The sequence below is a fragment of the Aulonocara sp. 'chitande type north' Nkhata Bay genome, linkage group LG5 (assembly GCF_057382095.1).
Source record: "Aulonocara sp. 'chitande type north' Nkhata Bay isolate Kocher_YH1m ecotype deep benthic linkage group LG5, A_spYH_male_GT1.1, whole genome shotgun sequence".
NCBI lineage: Eukaryota > Metazoa > Chordata > Actinopteri > Cichliformes > Cichlidae > Aulonocara > Aulonocara sp. 'chitande type north' Nkhata Bay.
Genome location: NC_141348.1, coordinates 24,399,875 through 24,418,788, shown reverse-complemented (window position 1 = coordinate 24,418,788; position 18,914 = coordinate 24,399,875). Strand labels below are relative to the sequence as shown.

The window sequence follows — 18,914 nt, the reverse complement described above, 5'->3', positions numbered from 1 at the left end:
ATGCCACAAGCAATGAGGGAGCGTGCAATTGGCATGCTGACAGCAGGAATGTCAACCAGATCTGTCGCCCGTGCATTGAATGTTCATTTCTCAACCATAAGCCGTCTCCACAGGCGTTTCAGAGAATATGGCAGCACATCCAACCGGCCTCACAACCGCAGACCTCGTGTAACCACACCAGCCCAGGACCTCCACATCCAGCAGGTTCACCTCCAAGATCGTCTGAGACCAGCCACCCAGACAGCTGCTGGAACAATTGGTTTGCACAACCAAACAATTTCTGCACAAACTGTCAGAAACCGTCTCAGGGACGCTCAACTGCATGCCCGTCGTCCTCATCGGGGTCTTGACCTGACTCCAGCTCGTCGCCGTAACAGACTTGTGTGGGCAAATGCTCACATTCGATGGCGTCTGGCACGTTGGAGAGGTGTGCGCTTCACGGATGAATCATGGTTCACATTGTTCAGGGCAGATGGCAGCTGAGAATGTCCCAGTTCTTGCATGGCCAGCATACTCACCGGACATGTCACCCATTGAGCATGTTCGGGATGTGCTTGACCGGCGTATACGACAGCGTGTACCAGTTCCCACGAATATCCAACAACCTCGCACAGCCATTGAAGTGGAGTGGACCAACATTCCACAGGCCACAATTGACAATCTGATAGACTCCATGCGACGATGTGTTGCACTGCATGAGGCAAATGGTGGTCACACCAGATACTGACCGGTTCTGGGTCCCCAGACCCCCAATAGCGCAAAAAAACTGCACATTCCAGGGTGGCCTTTTGTTGTGGGCAGTCTGAGGTACACCTGTGCACTACTCATGATGTCAGATCAGCATCCTGATGTGGCACACCTGTGAGGTGGGATGGATTATCTCAATATAGCAGATGTGCCCACTACCACACATTTGGACTGATTTGTGACCACTGTTTGGGAGGGATGGTTATATTGTGTATCTGGAATGAATTTTAGGTCTCTACGTCCATCCCATGGGGAATGGGAGCAGTAATAAAGGTGTTGCGTTTATATTTTTGTTGAGTGTATTAACTCTACCTGCTCACTTCACTGAATTATTGTATCCCACGAAAATTATTATTTTTACTTTTTCAGCTTTATTTGAGAGATGCAGTGAGAAGAGGACAGGAAAGCAGGGGCAAAGAGAGAGGGGGGAAGACATGAGGCAAAGGGTCGGACTCGAGCCCGGGCCAGCCGCTCTCAGCCGTATGGCATGTGGTCAAGAATCGCTTTTACTGAAAATGAAATGCCTTGTAAGCTAATGTAGAAACTTTTCAGCCACCAGTTCCCAGCAGACACCGATGAAGTCGTGTTTCTGTCTAATATTCGCTCTTCTTCATTTGCCCTTCACCAAACGCCTGGCTCATTGTTTCCCAACCGAGTGTTTATTTTTGGCTGACAGGAAAAAGCTGCTGGTGTACAATGGGCTTTTAGAGCTTTTCAACTGAATACAGGTGGCTGTAGCTGCAACTGTTGATGGTAATGAGCAAGCACTGATTAGCAATTATTAACCTTTCATTCACACCCAGTCATGCGATGCATAAATATGGGAAAAAACCCACACTTATAATGAGTAGAGCCGAGGAAGACACCGAGCGTATGCCAGAGGTGTTTAATTAACCAGAGTTTCTAAATGAACTCATTAACCTGTTGTGTGAAATCTTAGGCTGCTGTCAGCTCGTGACACTAATTATGCTGGTTTACATGTCATTACTTCAGATAGAAAACATATATGACCCAGTGCATGGGACAAACTAGCTAATGCATAGCAGCCTTGTGCATAGAGTGATTTGTATAGTCACATAATTAGCCAACCATAAAAGAGGTCCAGAAGGAGAAGACAGATACTGGCAGGCAAATTGAGCAGCGTGTTCATGTTGGAAACACAGCACCTTCATCAATGAGGGAAGCCATTTATAGAAGCTCCGCTCCTTGAAACGTGGTTTTCCTTCCATGAACAGTGCAGTTCTTCAAGATCTCAACTTTGTTATGCTAGAAAGTAGTAATAAAGCTTTCAAGAATCACCTTAACTAAACCTTAGCTCTTATGCAAGGAGGAAGTGCTGCTTGCAACATAATGCTTTGAAGTCTCTGTTAAATCATTCAGGCTTACCACAGAAGATGCATATGGAACACACTGCGACCACTACACAAACAATTTAATCCACATGTCTGCGGCTCACAGATGGGCAGATCTTCTCTATAGATTAGCAGCCACTCTGATGGGACAATTACTTCCTAAGGTGAATTTCTGCCAGCTGATCAAACAGCATCAAAGGCTTGTTATAGATCAATAATGCTGATGCCTAAGTTTAGAGCACAGCTTAATTAGAGCCTGTGTAGTTGACACAGCGCAAGCCAGATTTCTTCTAAGGGAGCACAAAAATGTACATCACTCTATCTTAGTGTTGTGGCACCAGTTTTAAGAGGAATTTTCCTAAATGTGTGATTGTGAGATATTATCTATTTCCATTTACACAAATAAAAGTAATACAGTTATAGCATCCTTTCAATCTTTGTTTATAGTTTGCACAATAACGATTGCTTATATGCCGATCAGATTATTTGCATTTAAATAATGAGAGTGTGACAGGGAGCATGATGGAAGAGCAAGGATGAGAACCTCGTGACTCTGTGTTATCCCAGTTAATGCTATATGGCACTGCAATCAGCCTGGCAGCTGTGAAACTGTGTACCATTGATTTATGGCTATTGAAAGCTCACCTAAGCACAATGGAAGAGCTGCTTCACTCTGCAACGACTCCAGAAAGCAACTCATAAAATGCAGACGGTTCTATAGCTCTAAGTGTGATTTTAAGCATATATTTACACACAGAAACAGCACAAGCAAGGTAGGGCGAGAAAGAGCTGCACAGAGACAGAGGCGGCTCTCTGTTCCATTACAAAGCTCCTGCTGAAAACAACAACAGAGTCACCGTTACTGTACTGCCACATCTCTTTCGATCCTCCTGCGCTCCCTGTGACACACTACTGGAGGTGGAGTGAATTCCCTCATGCAGGGCAACAGTATCAGCAGACAATGGCCCTTGGGAAGTCATACATCTTAGGCTTTCCTAGAGCGTTTCTTAAATAAATTCAGTATACTTCATATCTTAATGTATTTGCCACTGATTTCCTCCCATCCGTATGAAAAGTCATCTGGCGAGCCGTGTAGGGTGAATATGCAGCAGGTAATAGAGCACAGTGCTCTGAGCCAATAGCCTCAGACACACAGAGTGATCTCAGACTTCACAAACAGCACAGCAAAGTGCTTACAGAGAAGTAAGTCGGGCATATCTGATGTGTGCTAAGAAGTTCGGTTAAATGCCTCTAGTCATGGTTGTCTCTGGCTCACTGGGAGGAGATGTTTCCATGCAATTAGTTCAAATAGCCTCTGCTGAGGCAAAAGAAAGAAGTGTCAGTTTTTATTGCTCAGTATCTTGTTCTGGTCCACAGCTTCAGTGTGTACAGAGGCAACACCGAAAGGCGCTGAGAAGACAGGGACTTACATTTCAAGTGTGCGAGTGTCAAAAAAAGGCTGTTTTGGGAAGATTTTATGTGCCTCATTTTTTTTAAAATGAAATTTAACATGGCATCAGCTATCAGCAGCTGCTCGCATTAAGTTTGAAAATAATCATTATGGTTTATGAAATATCCTTTGACTCTGTCCTCCACAAAGACGACATTTAACAACCTCCTCTGTACCCTTAACAATGAGTTTGACAAAGTGGCTGAAAGTACAGTTCCTCGAACTGCCACTACAAGCTTGCTCCCATATCAAAATGCCCAAACTGAATGATAGTGGACGCTGACACGAGTAGGTAGCTAAACGCTAACTGTTGCTAAATTTGACCTCTTGAACGTGTTTGTGGTGGCAGTGCCTTTTGGAGCATTTTTAAAAACAACTATTTGAGAAAAAAGCTATGGTTTCCTATGACTTATGTGTCCAACTGTATAAGCAGTTCAAGAAGGCTGCTGTAGTGAAATTCTATCATTATTTATTGTGTTTTTGATAGCAATAATTAGATCAGCACTATCATTAGCACAAGCTAACCAAGCTAGGTAGCTAACGTAGCTCTGTCTATGCTTACAGTATATATGTTTGCCTTCTGATACTGCCTGTTGCTTGCAGATTCAAATAAAAATAAGGCATTTAAAATGTTTTTTTTTAATTATTTCTAACTACTTAGTAAGAATTCAATTAATTAACAAACAATTAAATTTGCTTGAGCTAAATACTTGTTATATTGGTAATAGCTACTTTTGGCTCAAAATGTTCAGAAAACTGTTTCACGGTTTAGAGTAAGGCCTGCTTGATGCCAAATCCTGACTTAGTGATTTATTGATTGGCCATGATTCCTCTGAGACTGAACTGTACCTCGGGGAGAGCTGAGCAACAGAAGCTCTCCTGGGATCTGCCGTATTACATAGCCTGATTTCATTCACAGCTGCTTACTCTTTCATGCCACTAGGCCACACTACTATAAATATTACAACATTCGGTATACTCTTGCCTGTATCAACAAGAGCTTATCTGTTACTGATGGAATGATTACTGGAGAGTTTATGTTTAGGATGGACCAATTACAAATCCAGACTTGAGTGTTTGCAAAACTATTCATAACTCTCCCAAACATGAGTGCAAACTATGAAGTGCTGCATGTGTCCTTCACTGCTTTGATATGAAAAATGGGGAAAAGAGTTATAACCTCGGGGGTGGTTATAACTCCAAAAGGCCCAGAATGAAGACATCTGGGGCTATAGACATTTTGAATCACACCTTGTCTCTCTGGCATTAAGTCAAGCATTGTTAATGTGCAATAAAAAATTTATCAGCACTGAAAAATAAATGAGGCAGAGTATGTGTTTGGGAACTAGCCACTTCACTGATGCAACTTTTCAATTAAGCTTTAGGAACAAGATTGCATTTAATGGCTGCTATTTAGCCTCAGTTGGACTTTTTTTCTGTACACCCCATAAGGTAAAGCCTCTATTTGTCTCAGCAACACCCACTACCCTCTAGCTGCTTTCCTTCAAATGTTTCGGGGCCCCATAATTGTATATACAGTCTTCATCATGTACAGTTCTTATGTGTTTACCTCAGTGCTATATACTAGTATAAGCACGGACGGACATAAATTATCCACCTATTTCAAACTATTGGGCTGTGTAATAAATTCAAGCACGATGGCACAGCCTTAGTGGAAAACGGTCATGTACCAGTGTTGAAAAGTACAGTAATGCATGTAAAGAACCTAGAGGCAATACATGAGCTGGAAATGATGCTTCAAAATGTTTTTTGAAACCTGTGTATAATAGTTTTCAAATATTCCACACGAATGCCAGATTGAACTGATTATTCATAAATAATTGTGCTGTGGACAATGTCACAAGCTTATCATGAATTTGTAATGCGTGAATTTGCAATGTAAACAATTAGTATTTGGTCATGCTTCTGATCTCTGTTTTATAACTAGCAGTGAATAGAAGCTGATTCAGTTTATTCAGACTCAATCATTTATTTTCACATTTAGTCTCACTGTGCTCAAGTTTATTATTCCATGTATTAATATAATAATAAAACCTGTTAAATTTGTTTACATTCACAAGGTGTGGAATATAACATATAAGGCTGGTAGCTAATTTTTATTTAGTTCTTTGAGTTGCTCTTTTAGTTTAGTTGTTATATTTTCACCCGCCATGTTTAACAGATGGCTGTAGACACTTGCTGTTAAACATCTCTCTCTCCTGACCTCCTCTGTACAATGAAATTTGAAATTTGGGTTTCTTACTCCGTAGTGCGGTCCTGTGTAATGCGGCATACCTCAGCCTTTTCTACCTGTTTCTCTTCCTTAAGAATGGCTTCTTGGCAGCTGCCCTTCCACTGAGAACATTTCTGATGAGGCTTCACTGAACAGTAGATGATCAACTGAAGGGCCAGGTGCATCTTTCAGGTTCTATGTCAGGTCTTTGCTGGATATTTTCTTAAGGACATGACTTTCATATACTCTTCATCTCCTCTTGGTCTTTTTTTGTTCGATTTTTTTTAGCCCTGCCACTTCTTTTTTTGTCCTCCATTTGTCTAGGTTTCTCAACACTGCACACCGTGCTGAGATATGCCAAATTTTTGGCTAATAACTCTTTGGCAATCACCTTGTTGGTGCAAATACACTATTTTATGCCTGTCAAACTGTGATATTTGGCATTTTACATAGAGTCATCTGAAGAAATGGGAACAAACTATTTTAATAAGTAATCACAGGTAAAAATGTAAATGTAAAAATGATTTTGCAGTTGCTGAGGTTGTGATATTTTAACATGGCTTTCAGTTATAATTAAATACTGCAGTCTCAACAATAAGTGTAAAGGGTGGTGCTAATAAATATTGAAATGTTTCTATGTGAACATTTAACAAAGAGTGCCTGCTAAACTGGTGAGTCGGGGAAGGCTGTTATTTATCACCTGTAAATAAAGAAAGAAAGAAATTGCTACTCATCAAAATGAACTTGGTAGATCTTTACAGATTTTTGCCATCGTCACAAATATGTGGCCAGACACTAAAATTATAACACCCTCAGTGACAAACATTTCATTGGAGATAGGAAGATTTTGTTGTGTTTTCAAACATGATCTGTTTAAACTGCATTGTTAATGGGATTTGACATGATGAACAAAGAATGCTTGCTTGTTCCAGTGTTGACAGAAGGTCTGGCATAGAAATGGAGGGTGGTGTCATAATGGGACATAATTTCTTTGAGCAATGTGGCTGAATATTAAAGACAAATAATTAGGAGCTTCAGAAATTCAAGGTCAGAGATAGAGTAGGTTCTTTGAATAGACGAGTTACATAAATTATGCAGGAACCCCTGTTTCAAGGAGGTGTTTGAGATTTCTTTGAGTAATGATATTGCCATGAGATCTTTTGTTTCTAAAATACTTAGTGAGCTGTTCCATAGGGGAGGCATTCTCCTGTCTTCCAGATATATTTCAGGCATTTTGAGATGACACAAAAAAGGAAGTAAATTCAGTCTGGAAAAACCTCCTTTTCACCCTGTTTAGTAATGAAATAAACACTAAACAGGAATTTGCAGAATTCACAAAAAGCCACACTTTAACATGGAACCGGTTTTGTTTTTAACATTTACTCTGAATACTGATTCAGTCACATCTTTGGCGAGTTGGTTCACTTAAAAAAGTTGTTAACACGACAACATCCATCGATCCAGAGGAGCGCACTTCTCTTGTTCCTGCACTGTGTTGTGAGCCTGTTAATGAGCTGGAAGATTGAATACTAAACTGGAAATGAGACAGAGGTGGCTAATAAAGCCAAGAGGGGTGACAGTGGGAAGGAGGAGGTGTTGTGTGATGATGTCTAAAAATACATAATGTGCACATGGAGGCTTCTCGCAGTTATGACATCGATGAAACTCTTCATCCTCTTTGTTGCCATTTAAAACAAACATTCAGTAATTACCGCGGGAGACACTAGAGTGGAACCTGTGAAGGGGAATAATGAAAGTTGTCATGTTTTCATGCTAAAAGACAAAAGGAGGTTTAATTGACTCACCGGAGAACACAGCATCCGGCGCTTTCTCCAAGGAAAGCGCACCTGGTTGGCATTAGATTATTGATCAGAGAACAGCTAACAAAATTAGTTTCCACAGCTATACTATTTGAATAGAGAGTGATGAATAAGCAACTTTGCAGACAGCTTTGAAGTTCACCTCTTGAGCACAACAACACCTTTTTCTATCCATCGCTCATTCTTTCTGCCCTCTGTGCTACAGCTGCGGGGAGTGACAGCTTAAAAGCCCTGGTTCAGGTCAAAAGAAAGTCAGACATTAGATCAAACCAGTCCCAAAGAGAGATTTACGCCAGCTTCTGGATGTTAAACTGGTATTCACGTTCTCTCTTTTTTTGGTTTGTTGTTGTTTTTGTCTTTAGAAGATTTCTAAAATTAAACCCGTCGTCAGGATCCAAATATGGAGAAACGATTATCTAAAACTTAAGCGACAGAAGCCTTGCTGGCTGTTTGCTAATGCCACAATCTCTCAGTATCCACTACTTTCACTTGATCTCCTGTGCCAAAGTGAACACCTGTAAGAAAAAAAAAATGCTGAGTGGCACACTACCTTAGCAGCAAATGATGAGCTTGGCTTTTCCAAGAGGTCCCAGAGTTTCTTCCTCTTTTCGGAACAACACGTGGTAGTAAACTCCTCTCCTTCCCTCTCCCTCATGTTCTCGGCCTCTCTTTTGAGCTCTTCGTTCATCTGCTCCTTTTTCTGGTGATACCTGGCCTGGCAGCAGGACTCAAGGTAGATCTCGTCGATGCCCCAGAAGTCCAGCTCTTGGCTGAATGAGAGCGCGCACATTTCCTCCATCATGTGCAACTTCCCAGTGCGATAGAAGTTGAGGATGGAGGTGAAGGCGCCGGGGTGTCTGTCGAAAAAGTACTCGTTGGTATCCAGGCTATAATCATCGCATATCTCCAAGATAGAGTCGTTGGTGTTGCAGTCTCGTAGTTTGCCCAGACGTGTGCGGGGCAGCCTATCCAGAGTCCTCCACAGAACTTCGTGGAGAAGACCCCCAACGTTGAGTCTCACCCGGCGGGAGTGGGTCTTGCTGCGGATGATGTCAATTGTATCCGGCGGCAGCGTGGTGCCCAACCGAGGTCCTGTTTTGATCATCTTCACTCAAGTCACTGGGTCACTTGAAAACACTGGAAGATGCAGGATGGTGGATTAAAAGAACATGGTCCTGGAGATGACCGCATCAGGGTCCCCTTTCGTTTCTTTTGCCTGACAAAAAGAAGAAGAAAAGGGGGGGGGGGGGGGGGGGGAATTAATGTGGGTGCTGCTGAACGGGCACTGCTGGTGTCCTACAATAGCAATGTCAGGTGGTTTATCCACTCATCAGAGAACCAAATAGATATTTTAATCAGCTTTAAGAGGTACAGCCGCTTTTCTTGCTGACAAGGATGGCGGGGTGGGGGAGCGGAGTCAATGATAAACTGGATTCCACTTGCGAGCGCTGTCCGGTGCTGAAACGTCCATCACTCCCAGGACCGCCGTCTTTTCGCTGTCCACGAAATCCGGTGCTGAAACGTCTCAGCTATCAATCTCGGCCCAAAGGCACTTGTGTTAGGTGTTGTTATGAGCATACGTTGTTGAACTGTTCTCTGGAGTGATATTAAGCTGGGCTAATGCCGATTATCAACTTTGATTAAGGGCTCATAACACACTGTATCATCCTCTAAGACCATTCTGTGGACTGTCCTCACAGTAGTGCAGGGTTTTCCGGGGTTTACATAACGACAAGTTATTATCAAAAGAGGAATAATTGAGATATAAAGTTGTTGTTTTTTTATCCCTTTAGTCAAACATGCCTACTGACTCATTCAGCAAAACTGCATTTACATATATATATTTTAAAGTAACCCACATGAGCTGAAAGTGGAACTCGCGCATGTTGTAACGATGGCCAGCTACGCCAAACGAACAGGACACAGCATCTCGAACTCCGCTACAAAATCACAAAGCTTATAAGACTTAAACCACAAACTAAAACAGGATCGCACACGACAAAGAAATAAACGTAACGCATACCTGTCTTCTTTATATCCCGATTCACCTCAAGGAGCGGCATCAGCAACATTTCGAGACTAAACGCGTTCAAACTTGTTACTGCTCTCCGGCTCTTCGGCTCTCTTTTGGGAGCTGATGGAGGCATCATGAGCCGCGTACCGACATGTTGAAAACTATAAGTGCTTTTTGCAGGAATCAACACGTCCAGTCTGCCCTCTGCCCGGAAGCGAATCAACAAGTAGAGCTCCTGAGAGTTAGTCGGGAATGCTCCTGGTGTGTCTCCTCCACCTGCTGACAGTGTGCGTGCGTGCTGGCCGGCGCCTTTGTGAACGGGATCCTGCAGGGGCTGATTTCACTCGGGCTCCTCCAGCGGCGCAGGCTGTGTGAGTTTAACCCTCGCGGGCCCAGGCAGCGAGTAATAGCTCAGTGCATCAGTGCTTCGTGCTGGAGTGTTATAGAGCTACAAAACTCACATGTCTGGCCAGAACTGGACAAAGTATAACCTTTCACAAAGTTCATGCAGGTTAGACAATCTGTGGAGTTAGCATTAATCAAGCAACTTGTCATTCAAAGCCGACACTTGCAGTCTGCACTCACATCACAATAAATAAGAGACATGCTGTAAGTACCTCTTCGATCCTTAAGTGCTTCTTAAATATTAAAATACAATATTTGACATCAGGGAAGATTGGCCAGCTACTTAACTCACTCTTGGAGAGGACAATCTGACAGTCTGGGTTTTGCGGCTTGGCCTGATGTATTGTAAAAGTTTCTCATTAATCTTCACACAATGGGCTAACATTTAAAAGACAATTACAGTGAGGTCTGCGGGAACATTTTCCAGTCTGGATTTAAGACACAGACATCCTCTCTGCTTTCCAGATTAGGCTTTAAACTTTCATTTTTGACAGAGTATATAGTTAGGTTGGATCAGGTGACCTGGAATCACCCTTAGTTATGCTGTAATAGGCATGTGCTGTTGGGGGCTTCACCTTTTCTCACTCGCTATGTGTTTATAGACCACTCTGCATCATTAGTTATTACTTTTCTCTGGCTCTCTTCCTCCCCTCACCACAAACTGATGTGGCAGATGGCCACGCCTCCATTTGCAATAAGTGATATAACACACAAGATTGTTGTCCTTTGAAGACCTGCACAGTGCTTTACAATCTGTGACCTATCATCTCCTGCCAGTGACTGATCATTGCTTTCCAAACAGCGTATAAATCCAAACTTCACTTCGCAAACAGCAGGCGTGTGTTAGTGTGACAGATGTGTGACTGGCTCTGTTTACAGTACAGGCAGTCCCTTCATTACACTCAGTCTCTGCAGCTGACAAAAAAGAGTGCGCACGTTTTTACTGTTTCCTCCCCCTAAATGAAGGCATTTTTCAGTGTCTTATGAGGTTTTACTGAAAAATAAAATGGTAGGTGTAGAATGGGCATCCAAAACACCCTCTCTAAAGAAGACTGACAGCAGAGGATTACAATATTATTTATATTTATTGATAAATAGCAAAGAAAAATGCAAACTTTATTACATAAATAAGAAAATATAAAATTACAAAGGACATAGAGACAATATAAACAAAGTTTTTGTGTTGAAATGTGCATATAATTGTTGTTCTTGCTCATTTTCCTAGTGAGTATTTCGAGGTTTATATCGGACAGGCAAGTCTCCTTCAGGTTGTAGCATCCCAAATCCATAACGGCTGGTATTTATTTCTGGCATCTGAGCATTTGGGCCACAAAGCTCCAAATCATAGTCAGTCAACACCATGTAAACAAACCTGTCGAGGAAAAACACAAATAAAACACAGAATTAGGGTATTGGAGCAGAAATGTAAAACTCTAGCGTGGAACGTTTTGAGGCTCTCAACGACCCTAAAGTTGTAGAGTAAAAATAAATCTAGGGCACTCACTGTCTGATGGTATTGATGGCAAACTGCTTTCCTACACAGCCATTGGTCCCTGCACCCCATGGCATAGTGTAATATTTCAGCCGCTTCCCTCCTTTATAAAAATCCTTCTTCACAGATCCGTCTTCTCTCAGAAAGCGATCGTACTTGTATTTCTGGAAAGGAAACACAGTTTTTGCAAAGCAGCTATTAGATGCAAGTAATATCAGAATAATCACTCAAATGCATTGGCATTTGTCTGACATTTATTTCTTAAGTATGCCCTGCTATGCCCTTCCCACACCCATCAGCTCATTTTCTGTTCCCATGCTCTGCTAATCCCTCGGTAGCCCACAGCTCCGGACTTGACCTCTCGCTGGGTAGCACAAGGTAAGCTTTGTGTAGGCGTTGTTTCCATGTTACATAAACAACCGCAGGTGCTAATTACACTTAACTCTGCCTTCAATGAGTCCATAAGATAATTACTGCTATTCCTGTTGGCAGCACAGGGAGATTTTCATGGATTAGAGACTGGAAACAAGACAGGAAGACAAACCTGTGGCTCGTGGTAGATCTCAGGGTCCATTTGAGGGCTGACGTAGGGAAACAAACACACTCTGTCTCCTTTTCTCAGCAGGTACCGTCGGCCATCGGCCATGCAGAGGGTCTTTTCCCGCACTACCTCTCTTGTAATGAACGGGCCGGCGGTGAGTCTCAGTGCTTCTTCCAAGGCACTATCTGAGAGGGGGTTGAAAAAGGCGCTTTCAAATAAAATGTATTATCATTATTATTATTATTAAAGAAATGGTCAGTATCTGCAGTATTTCTAAACTTTATATGATTTCTTTTGCTACTACCATCTTGCTATTAACAAACTGCAGTCATGCTCTTAAAAGCACACCATTGTGGTGTGATGGTTAGCAGCATCGCCTCACAGCATTAAGTTGCTGGGTTCTACTTTCTCTGCTGTTTTCCTCTGTGGGATCTCTGTGGGCATACCAGCTTCCTCCCACAGTCCACAGACATGAATGTCAGGTTAACTAGTGATTCTAAAATGGGCGCAAGTGTGAAATTTTGTCTTTATCTCTGTGTTAGTCCTGCGACAAACTGGTGGTCTGTCCAGGGTGTACCCTGCGTCTCACTGCTGAAATAAGCTCTAGTTGCCCTTGAATTGAATAAGTTAGAGAAAATAGATGGATGCACCTGTTAAAGGGGGTCTATTATTGTGCCATTCATTGGTTTAGTGGTTAACACATGGGCCTAATGCTTAAAGCTCTCAGGCTCAAGACTGGGAGGAGACAAATCCCTGAGAGGGTCATGTCAGGAAGAGAATCCTGTGTATATCAAATATGTGGCTCTGTCCACTGTGGTGGCCGCTTGTTAATAGTGGGCAGGCACATGAGGCTTTTATTTATTTTCTTTTTCTGTGTGCTGCACAGTGGTACATGCTCATATTAAACATGGCTATTGATTCAGTAAAGTACTATACAAATACAGACCATTTACCATTTAAATAATCAAATCTGTCTATGTGAGCCAAAAGTGGTCAGACTGCTCTAAACACTTTAAGACTGTTTTTTTTTCTCTATTTTTGGACATATATGATGCCGCCAAGAGCTAATGCCCCCATTATGGTCATCACACAGCAGTCCCATCCACCTGCTGCTCAAACCTTTTGTTTTTGTGGGGGCAGCTAGTTTACGTAAAGGGAGGGGGACAGGAACTCAAACATCTTGTTTATGTTCCTGACACTATGATAAACCTACTGTTTACACAGGCTGGAGAAAAGCCCTTACCAAACACTGGGGTGTTCACTTGACTGTCCATGAGGGGAGTCCCTGTGGTGGTTTCCATCTGTGTGTTCTGGCTAAACTCCCTCTTTACTGCCATCAGGGCTTCAGGATTTGTCAACAAGAAGCCCAACAGCCAGAATGCAGCAGGACCAACATTACCCTGGAAACAAACAAAGACTCAGATGAGGAGGATGATGATAAGGTCGCTCACTCTGGCGTTGCATAGTGACAGCGCAGGTGGTTATTTGGTAACGGCAAATAAAAACATCACACGGCAACCTGAGTACTTACACAACCTTCTGTTGAAGTGATAACAAGCCATTATTTTTATTGAAATATAAGTTTCATTAAAACAAAAAACGTAATGAATTTGCACTGCTGGAAAATAATAAAATAAGAATGTCTGGGATGAGAAGAGCCACTCTCTGGATTGTCTCACTATTGGCAGAGGCACAGTGCAGTAATGGTTTACTTAAAAAGGAAAGCCATTGGAAACCTGAGGTCCCCTGCCATCTGCTTGCTTCCAAGGACAGGACACTGAAGCTATTCAGTTTTATAGCAAACTATGGTGCTATTATCTTAGGGGGAAAACATAACATAGTGAATAAATTATCACAAAATTGGCTGTTAGTTTATTGGAAATACACTAATAAGACTATTAATGATCACTTTACCAAACATAAGCATCTCTGATGACAGCACTTGTGTATCCTTTAAAAAGATTTGTCGCCAGGACACATCTGGCCCATGTATCACAGTCCTAAGTGTGGAAGAGCTTTCCCAGACACAAATATTTTCTTTATATTTAAAGTCATTGGCGTGACTTTGTGCTGAACAAAAGGGGTGGGGGGTGGGGGTGTGTGTGTGTCAAGATCTCTGTCTAGAAAAAGAAAGAAATCTGGGCAAATTCCTAGATGAATATGGTATAGGTATTATAGGTATAGGTAATTCCTGAAATGAGTAAAGAAAATCAACAGCTTATTTATGCAATATAATTCAATTTTAGAGGGGGTATATTAGTTGGGTCTGATTAATGACACCACCCTGGAAATTACACCACTGTTTAAAGTTAAGATGTTTTGGCTTCTTAACATACCATTTGTTGTTGCTGCATTAACTGTTGAGCAAATCCTGACCACATTTTTCAAATGTGTTTGATTTTTCTTTTTTGAATCATTTGAAAATGTGTTCATGGGTGTTATGAATCAAACAGAAACAAAACAGGTTGACATAAAACAGCAAATGGCTTATTGTATAGGCCAAAACACATATATGATAAATCTGTCATGAAATAAACTCTCCAGCGGGGCTGTGAGAAAGACTCTGAGTCAAAGTCCAGCTTCAAGGAGTTAAGATCAGCTCACTAGCCCAGCTTTACTTTTTGTTTTAAAAAATATGAAAATTTATTTTTTTATATGTACATGCTACTTGATAACAAACACATGCACTAATTATTTTCATACTGACTCTTGAATAAAACTAACCTCAGCAGTTAATCAGTCATATCTAATACTGCGACAGCACTGAAAAGTGCACTCAGCTTCTGTACCATTATCTGTCTCATAGTGCTTAATCCTTGTAATCTGTAGTGAACAGCACCCTCATGTGCCAAAGAAGAGTATTTCAGTCCCGCCCAAATAAAGTTTTTTGGACACAAAGGGCACAATTAATTAATTTTGAGTGAGCTCTAGTGTAATCACCAAAAAAGCCCTCGTTTGTACAAACAGGTCAACATTTCTAGGTTGTCTCACTCACCTGTGTGGCCCAGAGTTGCATCAGTATAGCCCTGTTCTGCATCTCTGCATCGGTTCCATCTTCCTGCAGAAACTGCCTGTAGGCATGCAACCAAGGGCTGGACCCCGAATCGTCAGTCAGACCTGCTGGAGCCAGAAGCTCCCAGAGTTTGTTTTGAACACTCTGAGCTGTCTTCTTCTCCTCTGTTACACACATATAAACATCATTAAGTGAGTGAATGAACCAGGTCACAGACGAGGTCACAGTAAATGTCACTGGGCAAGATGCCAGACAAAAATATGCTATTGCATACGTGCACAAAAGTACGCACTAATATTTTAACTGGCTGCTTCTGCTATTTTTGTAATGGGTGGAACGGATGGAATTGTACACAATAACGAGGGCCAAGTCCTGAGGCGACAGGCTCTGTGTTGTGATAATGAAGTAAGTTATCAGCGGAGTGACATCGCAGCATATGTGATGACGAAGTCTTTAGAAACACAAACTCCTAGACACTATGTAAGCATGTGAGTAAGCAATCCCCACCATGGTAACCACAAAACAAATCTATGGGAGCAGTCAGTGGTGATGTCAAACCACATTAACCGAGACATGATGTAAACTGTGACGTCAAGTAACACTCTCATCTGACTCACGACTTCATGCTTCTTTTGGTGTTCATTTAGTAAAAGTTAACCACAAAACTCTACCCAAAACTAAATTTACATGTTTTTTTTCTCCAGTAATGTTCTTTATCCATCTGGAAGATTTTCATCCAGGTTTCATTTTGAGATGTGCACCTTCTCTTGAATATAATGGAACTAAATAGCACTCATCTTGTGGTGCCCAATATGCCATAAAGGTTTATTTAAAAATCTCACAATCATGACTCAATTACTCCAAAGCAAAATCCACAAACCTTGGTGCAAGCAGTCACATGCGGGAGCTATGTTTACAGAACTACAGCCTGTGGAAGGAAGCGTACGTCTACCTGTGACATATTTACAGCTTCCCTCTTGACTAAAGGACCATTATTTTGCTCGTGGGTGCAGCTCAGTAAACAGTAAATAGTTCCTAGATGAAACAGCTTACAACAATGTTTGTAATTATTTTTGAGTGGCAAGATTACTGCAGTGTCATCTAATTATGCTTACGGGAAGGCTGGCACCTCTACAGCCAATCAACTAAAAGTGCTCCTTTGATTTTGAAGTTCATCTCTTTACCTTGCCTGAGAGTGCCCCTTGCCATTTTGACTAGAAGACCATCAAACTTCTTGTACTCCTCGTAGACACTCAAAGGGTCTATGGGGTTGTTGTTCTGCTTTCCTCCAAACAGCGTCAGGTACCCCGCCCTGCACGGAAAGAAGAAACACAAAACGTGTGAGTGTGTGGGCGATGAGAAGATAACCAGCACATGACACAGTTATAAATGGTACTTTTCCATTTAGTCCCCATGACACAGTAAAGATCCCCATAGCTTTCATTTTTAAAACAACCTTTGACTCACATCAGCCAAAAATGTTCAACCGGAAAAGTGACCCACACGCATTTTTATGACACAGCGTGGTCATCCTACATTTTTGTTGCTGGGTTTACAAACAGATGACCACAGGATGGATCGGTGTGTAAACTGTTTGGTCGGAAGCTTTTGACATTCTTCTTTTGACATAGTTAACAGCATTAGTGCGCGTGTGTGGGTGGATGAGGCTTTTTCATACCTAAATAACAAGCTGTAAGAGAAATTAAATAGTCCCTCCTCTTTCCAGTCTTTCTGGTTCTGGGTCGTCTTTGCTTTCATCAAGGCTCGCAGGTTTCTGCTCATGGCGCTGTTAAGAGTGGCTAAGTTCATTCCCACAAAGTGCCTGTAGACATAAACCATTAAAGAAAAGGTTAAACGGCATTCTGCTGAGGGTTAGTCTTGCAAATCAGCTGACAATAATTGATTGTTAAAAACATCGTTGTAGCAAACATTATTTTAAAACGAAAACAAAAATTGATTGAGCTAATTTATAAAGGCAGGGTAATTAGAAAAATGGATGACGCAAACTGAAGAAGCACAGTGCCCAAAAATCCACCTATGACGCTGAAAGATTTTCTCCACCCTTCAATGAAAAAATGTGCATGCCGGTTAGTTCTGCACAATAACAAACTAAGACCTAAAATAGATTTCCAAGTATGTGCTGTTGCTCTACAGGAATATCCTCAGTGTTAGTACTTATAAAACCTTAACCAGTGAATTTCCAAGAAGATTCTCACTTCCCAAATAACATAAAAATGAAATTGAAAATTTAAAGAAAGTGGTTTTTGTTATTGCTTCAGTACCTTTTCATGATTTCGTTTGATTTAGCCTGCTGGCTATACGGGAGGCGCAGTCTGAAGATCCTGTCCATCAGCACCTGCGCGTAACGTGTGAAGTCCAGGGAATCGGAGTCACCCAGGACTGTGTCGTAGGAGTGTGGATCCAGGAGCATCGTCACATAGCGGCCAGCAACTCGCACCTGGAGCGCCAAAAGCGGACACTGAGTAAAGGATCTTAAAACATCTGTATATGCTTTAGAAAATGCACTGAACAGATGGCAGTGCTCCTTAAGTGCTCTGAATGACTCCAACGTAAAAAGATCCCGCTACATGGAAAATTACTTAAAAGTATATTTAAAACAAACAAACAAAACTATGAAATTTTCGTTTTATATCAGGATAAAATCACAGCTCCTTATGCATCTAAACTTGAATATGTAAATGCATATAATATAACTCACAGTGAAAACGTCACCATGCTTCATCTTCATGCGATTTATGAACTTGGATGCATCTTTTCCAAATTCAAGTGCATGACCTAACCACGGGATAGCTCCTTTGTCTAAAGGTGGTTCCCCCTTGCATCTAAAGGAAATAAAATAAACGAAATTGTGCATTCAATCTAATGTTTACAAAAGCATGTTGCAACAGTTATATCTGACTCATTTCCTCCTCACAGCAAAGTGAACTGGAATCTTTTTTATTATCATCATTTTCTTTTTTATTTAGTCTTCCACATCCGTTTGAATTTGTAGCGAAAACTGATCTTTAGCTCATGAATGTAGCCTACTATGGAGGGGAAAAGCACAAATAGCATTAACTGGAATTAGCTGAAAAGTCACAACTACATCATAGATTTTGTCGCTCGTAATTCACCAAAGCAAAACAAAAGCCCGTGAGGTGTGACGCTCAGAGTTGTTTAAGCACACAGCTTAACAGCATTCCTCAAACCGGAGCAGGGAAAAGCCCCACTAAGAAACAGATTCGCTCCTAATCAATCCCCAATAATTCAAGCCGGGTTTTATTAACACTTCACGGGGATTGCGCGTTAAAATTCAGATATTAAAGAAAACACGACTTCACAACAGCACGTCATTCATTTATAAACAAAACATGTGGATGAATGAGTTACTTACCTCCATCTGTTTGTTAGAATAAAAATGAGTAGGACGAGCAGGAGGATGGTCCAGATCATCTCGCGTTGTTACGTCTGCGCTCGCTCGGAGTGTCACTGGAGCACCCTGAGACCTCACACTGCATTTATACCAACCCGTTGCTCAACCCCAGTCATAACAGTGTCATTGTTAACTCCCATGCCATTATCCACTGTATATTTGATGGCGTCATCACAACAAAAAGAAAAAAAAAGTCTCTTGTCTAAACTGTGACCCAGTGACACGAGGGACTCGAACGTCATTCGTCTCGTTTGCGTTAGGACCAAGTTTTGCACGTCTCTCAGACACTCCCAAAGAAATAATAAGAAAGACCAAAAAAAAGTAAGGTGACCCTAAAAGCCTGAACAAGCTTTGTTTCTTATTCACTTATGGAAAGAAAAATGTAAGAGGTGTGGGAAGGTGGAAAAAGTGGCA

At 41.6% G+C, this 18,914-nt stretch overlaps 2 protein-coding genes across 2 annotated transcripts in view; both read right to left on the bottom strand.

Annotated features, from left to right (window-relative positions):
• Window positions 1-9,939, bottom strand: part of LOC147330640 (potassium voltage-gated channel subfamily B member 1-like) — a 43,717-nt gene extending 33,778 nt beyond the window's left edge. The window contains exons 1-2 of the mRNA XM_086292358.1: window positions 9,626-9,939; window positions 8,153-8,818 (exon numbers count right to left, since the gene is read on the bottom strand). Of these exons, the coding sequence (XP_086148484.1) occupies window positions 8,153-8,707 (555 nt within the window). The 5' untranslated portion in view covers window positions 8,708-8,818; window positions 9,626-9,939. The remainder of the gene's footprint in view (window positions 1-8,152; window positions 8,819-9,625) is intronic.
• Window positions 9,940-11,087: 1,148 nt separating this feature from the next.
• LOC147330639 (prostacyclin synthase-like) lies at window positions 11,088-18,807 on the bottom strand. Its single transcript, XM_086292356.1, has 10 exons — window positions 18,462-18,807; window positions 17,787-17,910; window positions 17,350-17,525; window positions 16,746-16,889; window positions 16,252-16,379; window positions 15,050-15,231; window positions 13,298-13,454; window positions 12,058-12,239; window positions 11,526-11,677; window positions 11,088-11,393 (listed from the first exon to the last, which is right to left on the bottom strand). The coding sequence occupies exons 1-10, from the start codon at window positions 18,518-18,520 to the stop codon at window positions 11,243-11,245; spliced, it is 1,455 nt and encodes a 484-aa protein (XP_086148482.1). The 5' UTR covers window positions 18,521-18,807; the 3' UTR covers window positions 11,088-11,242.
• Window positions 18,808-18,914: the final 107 nt, after the last annotated feature.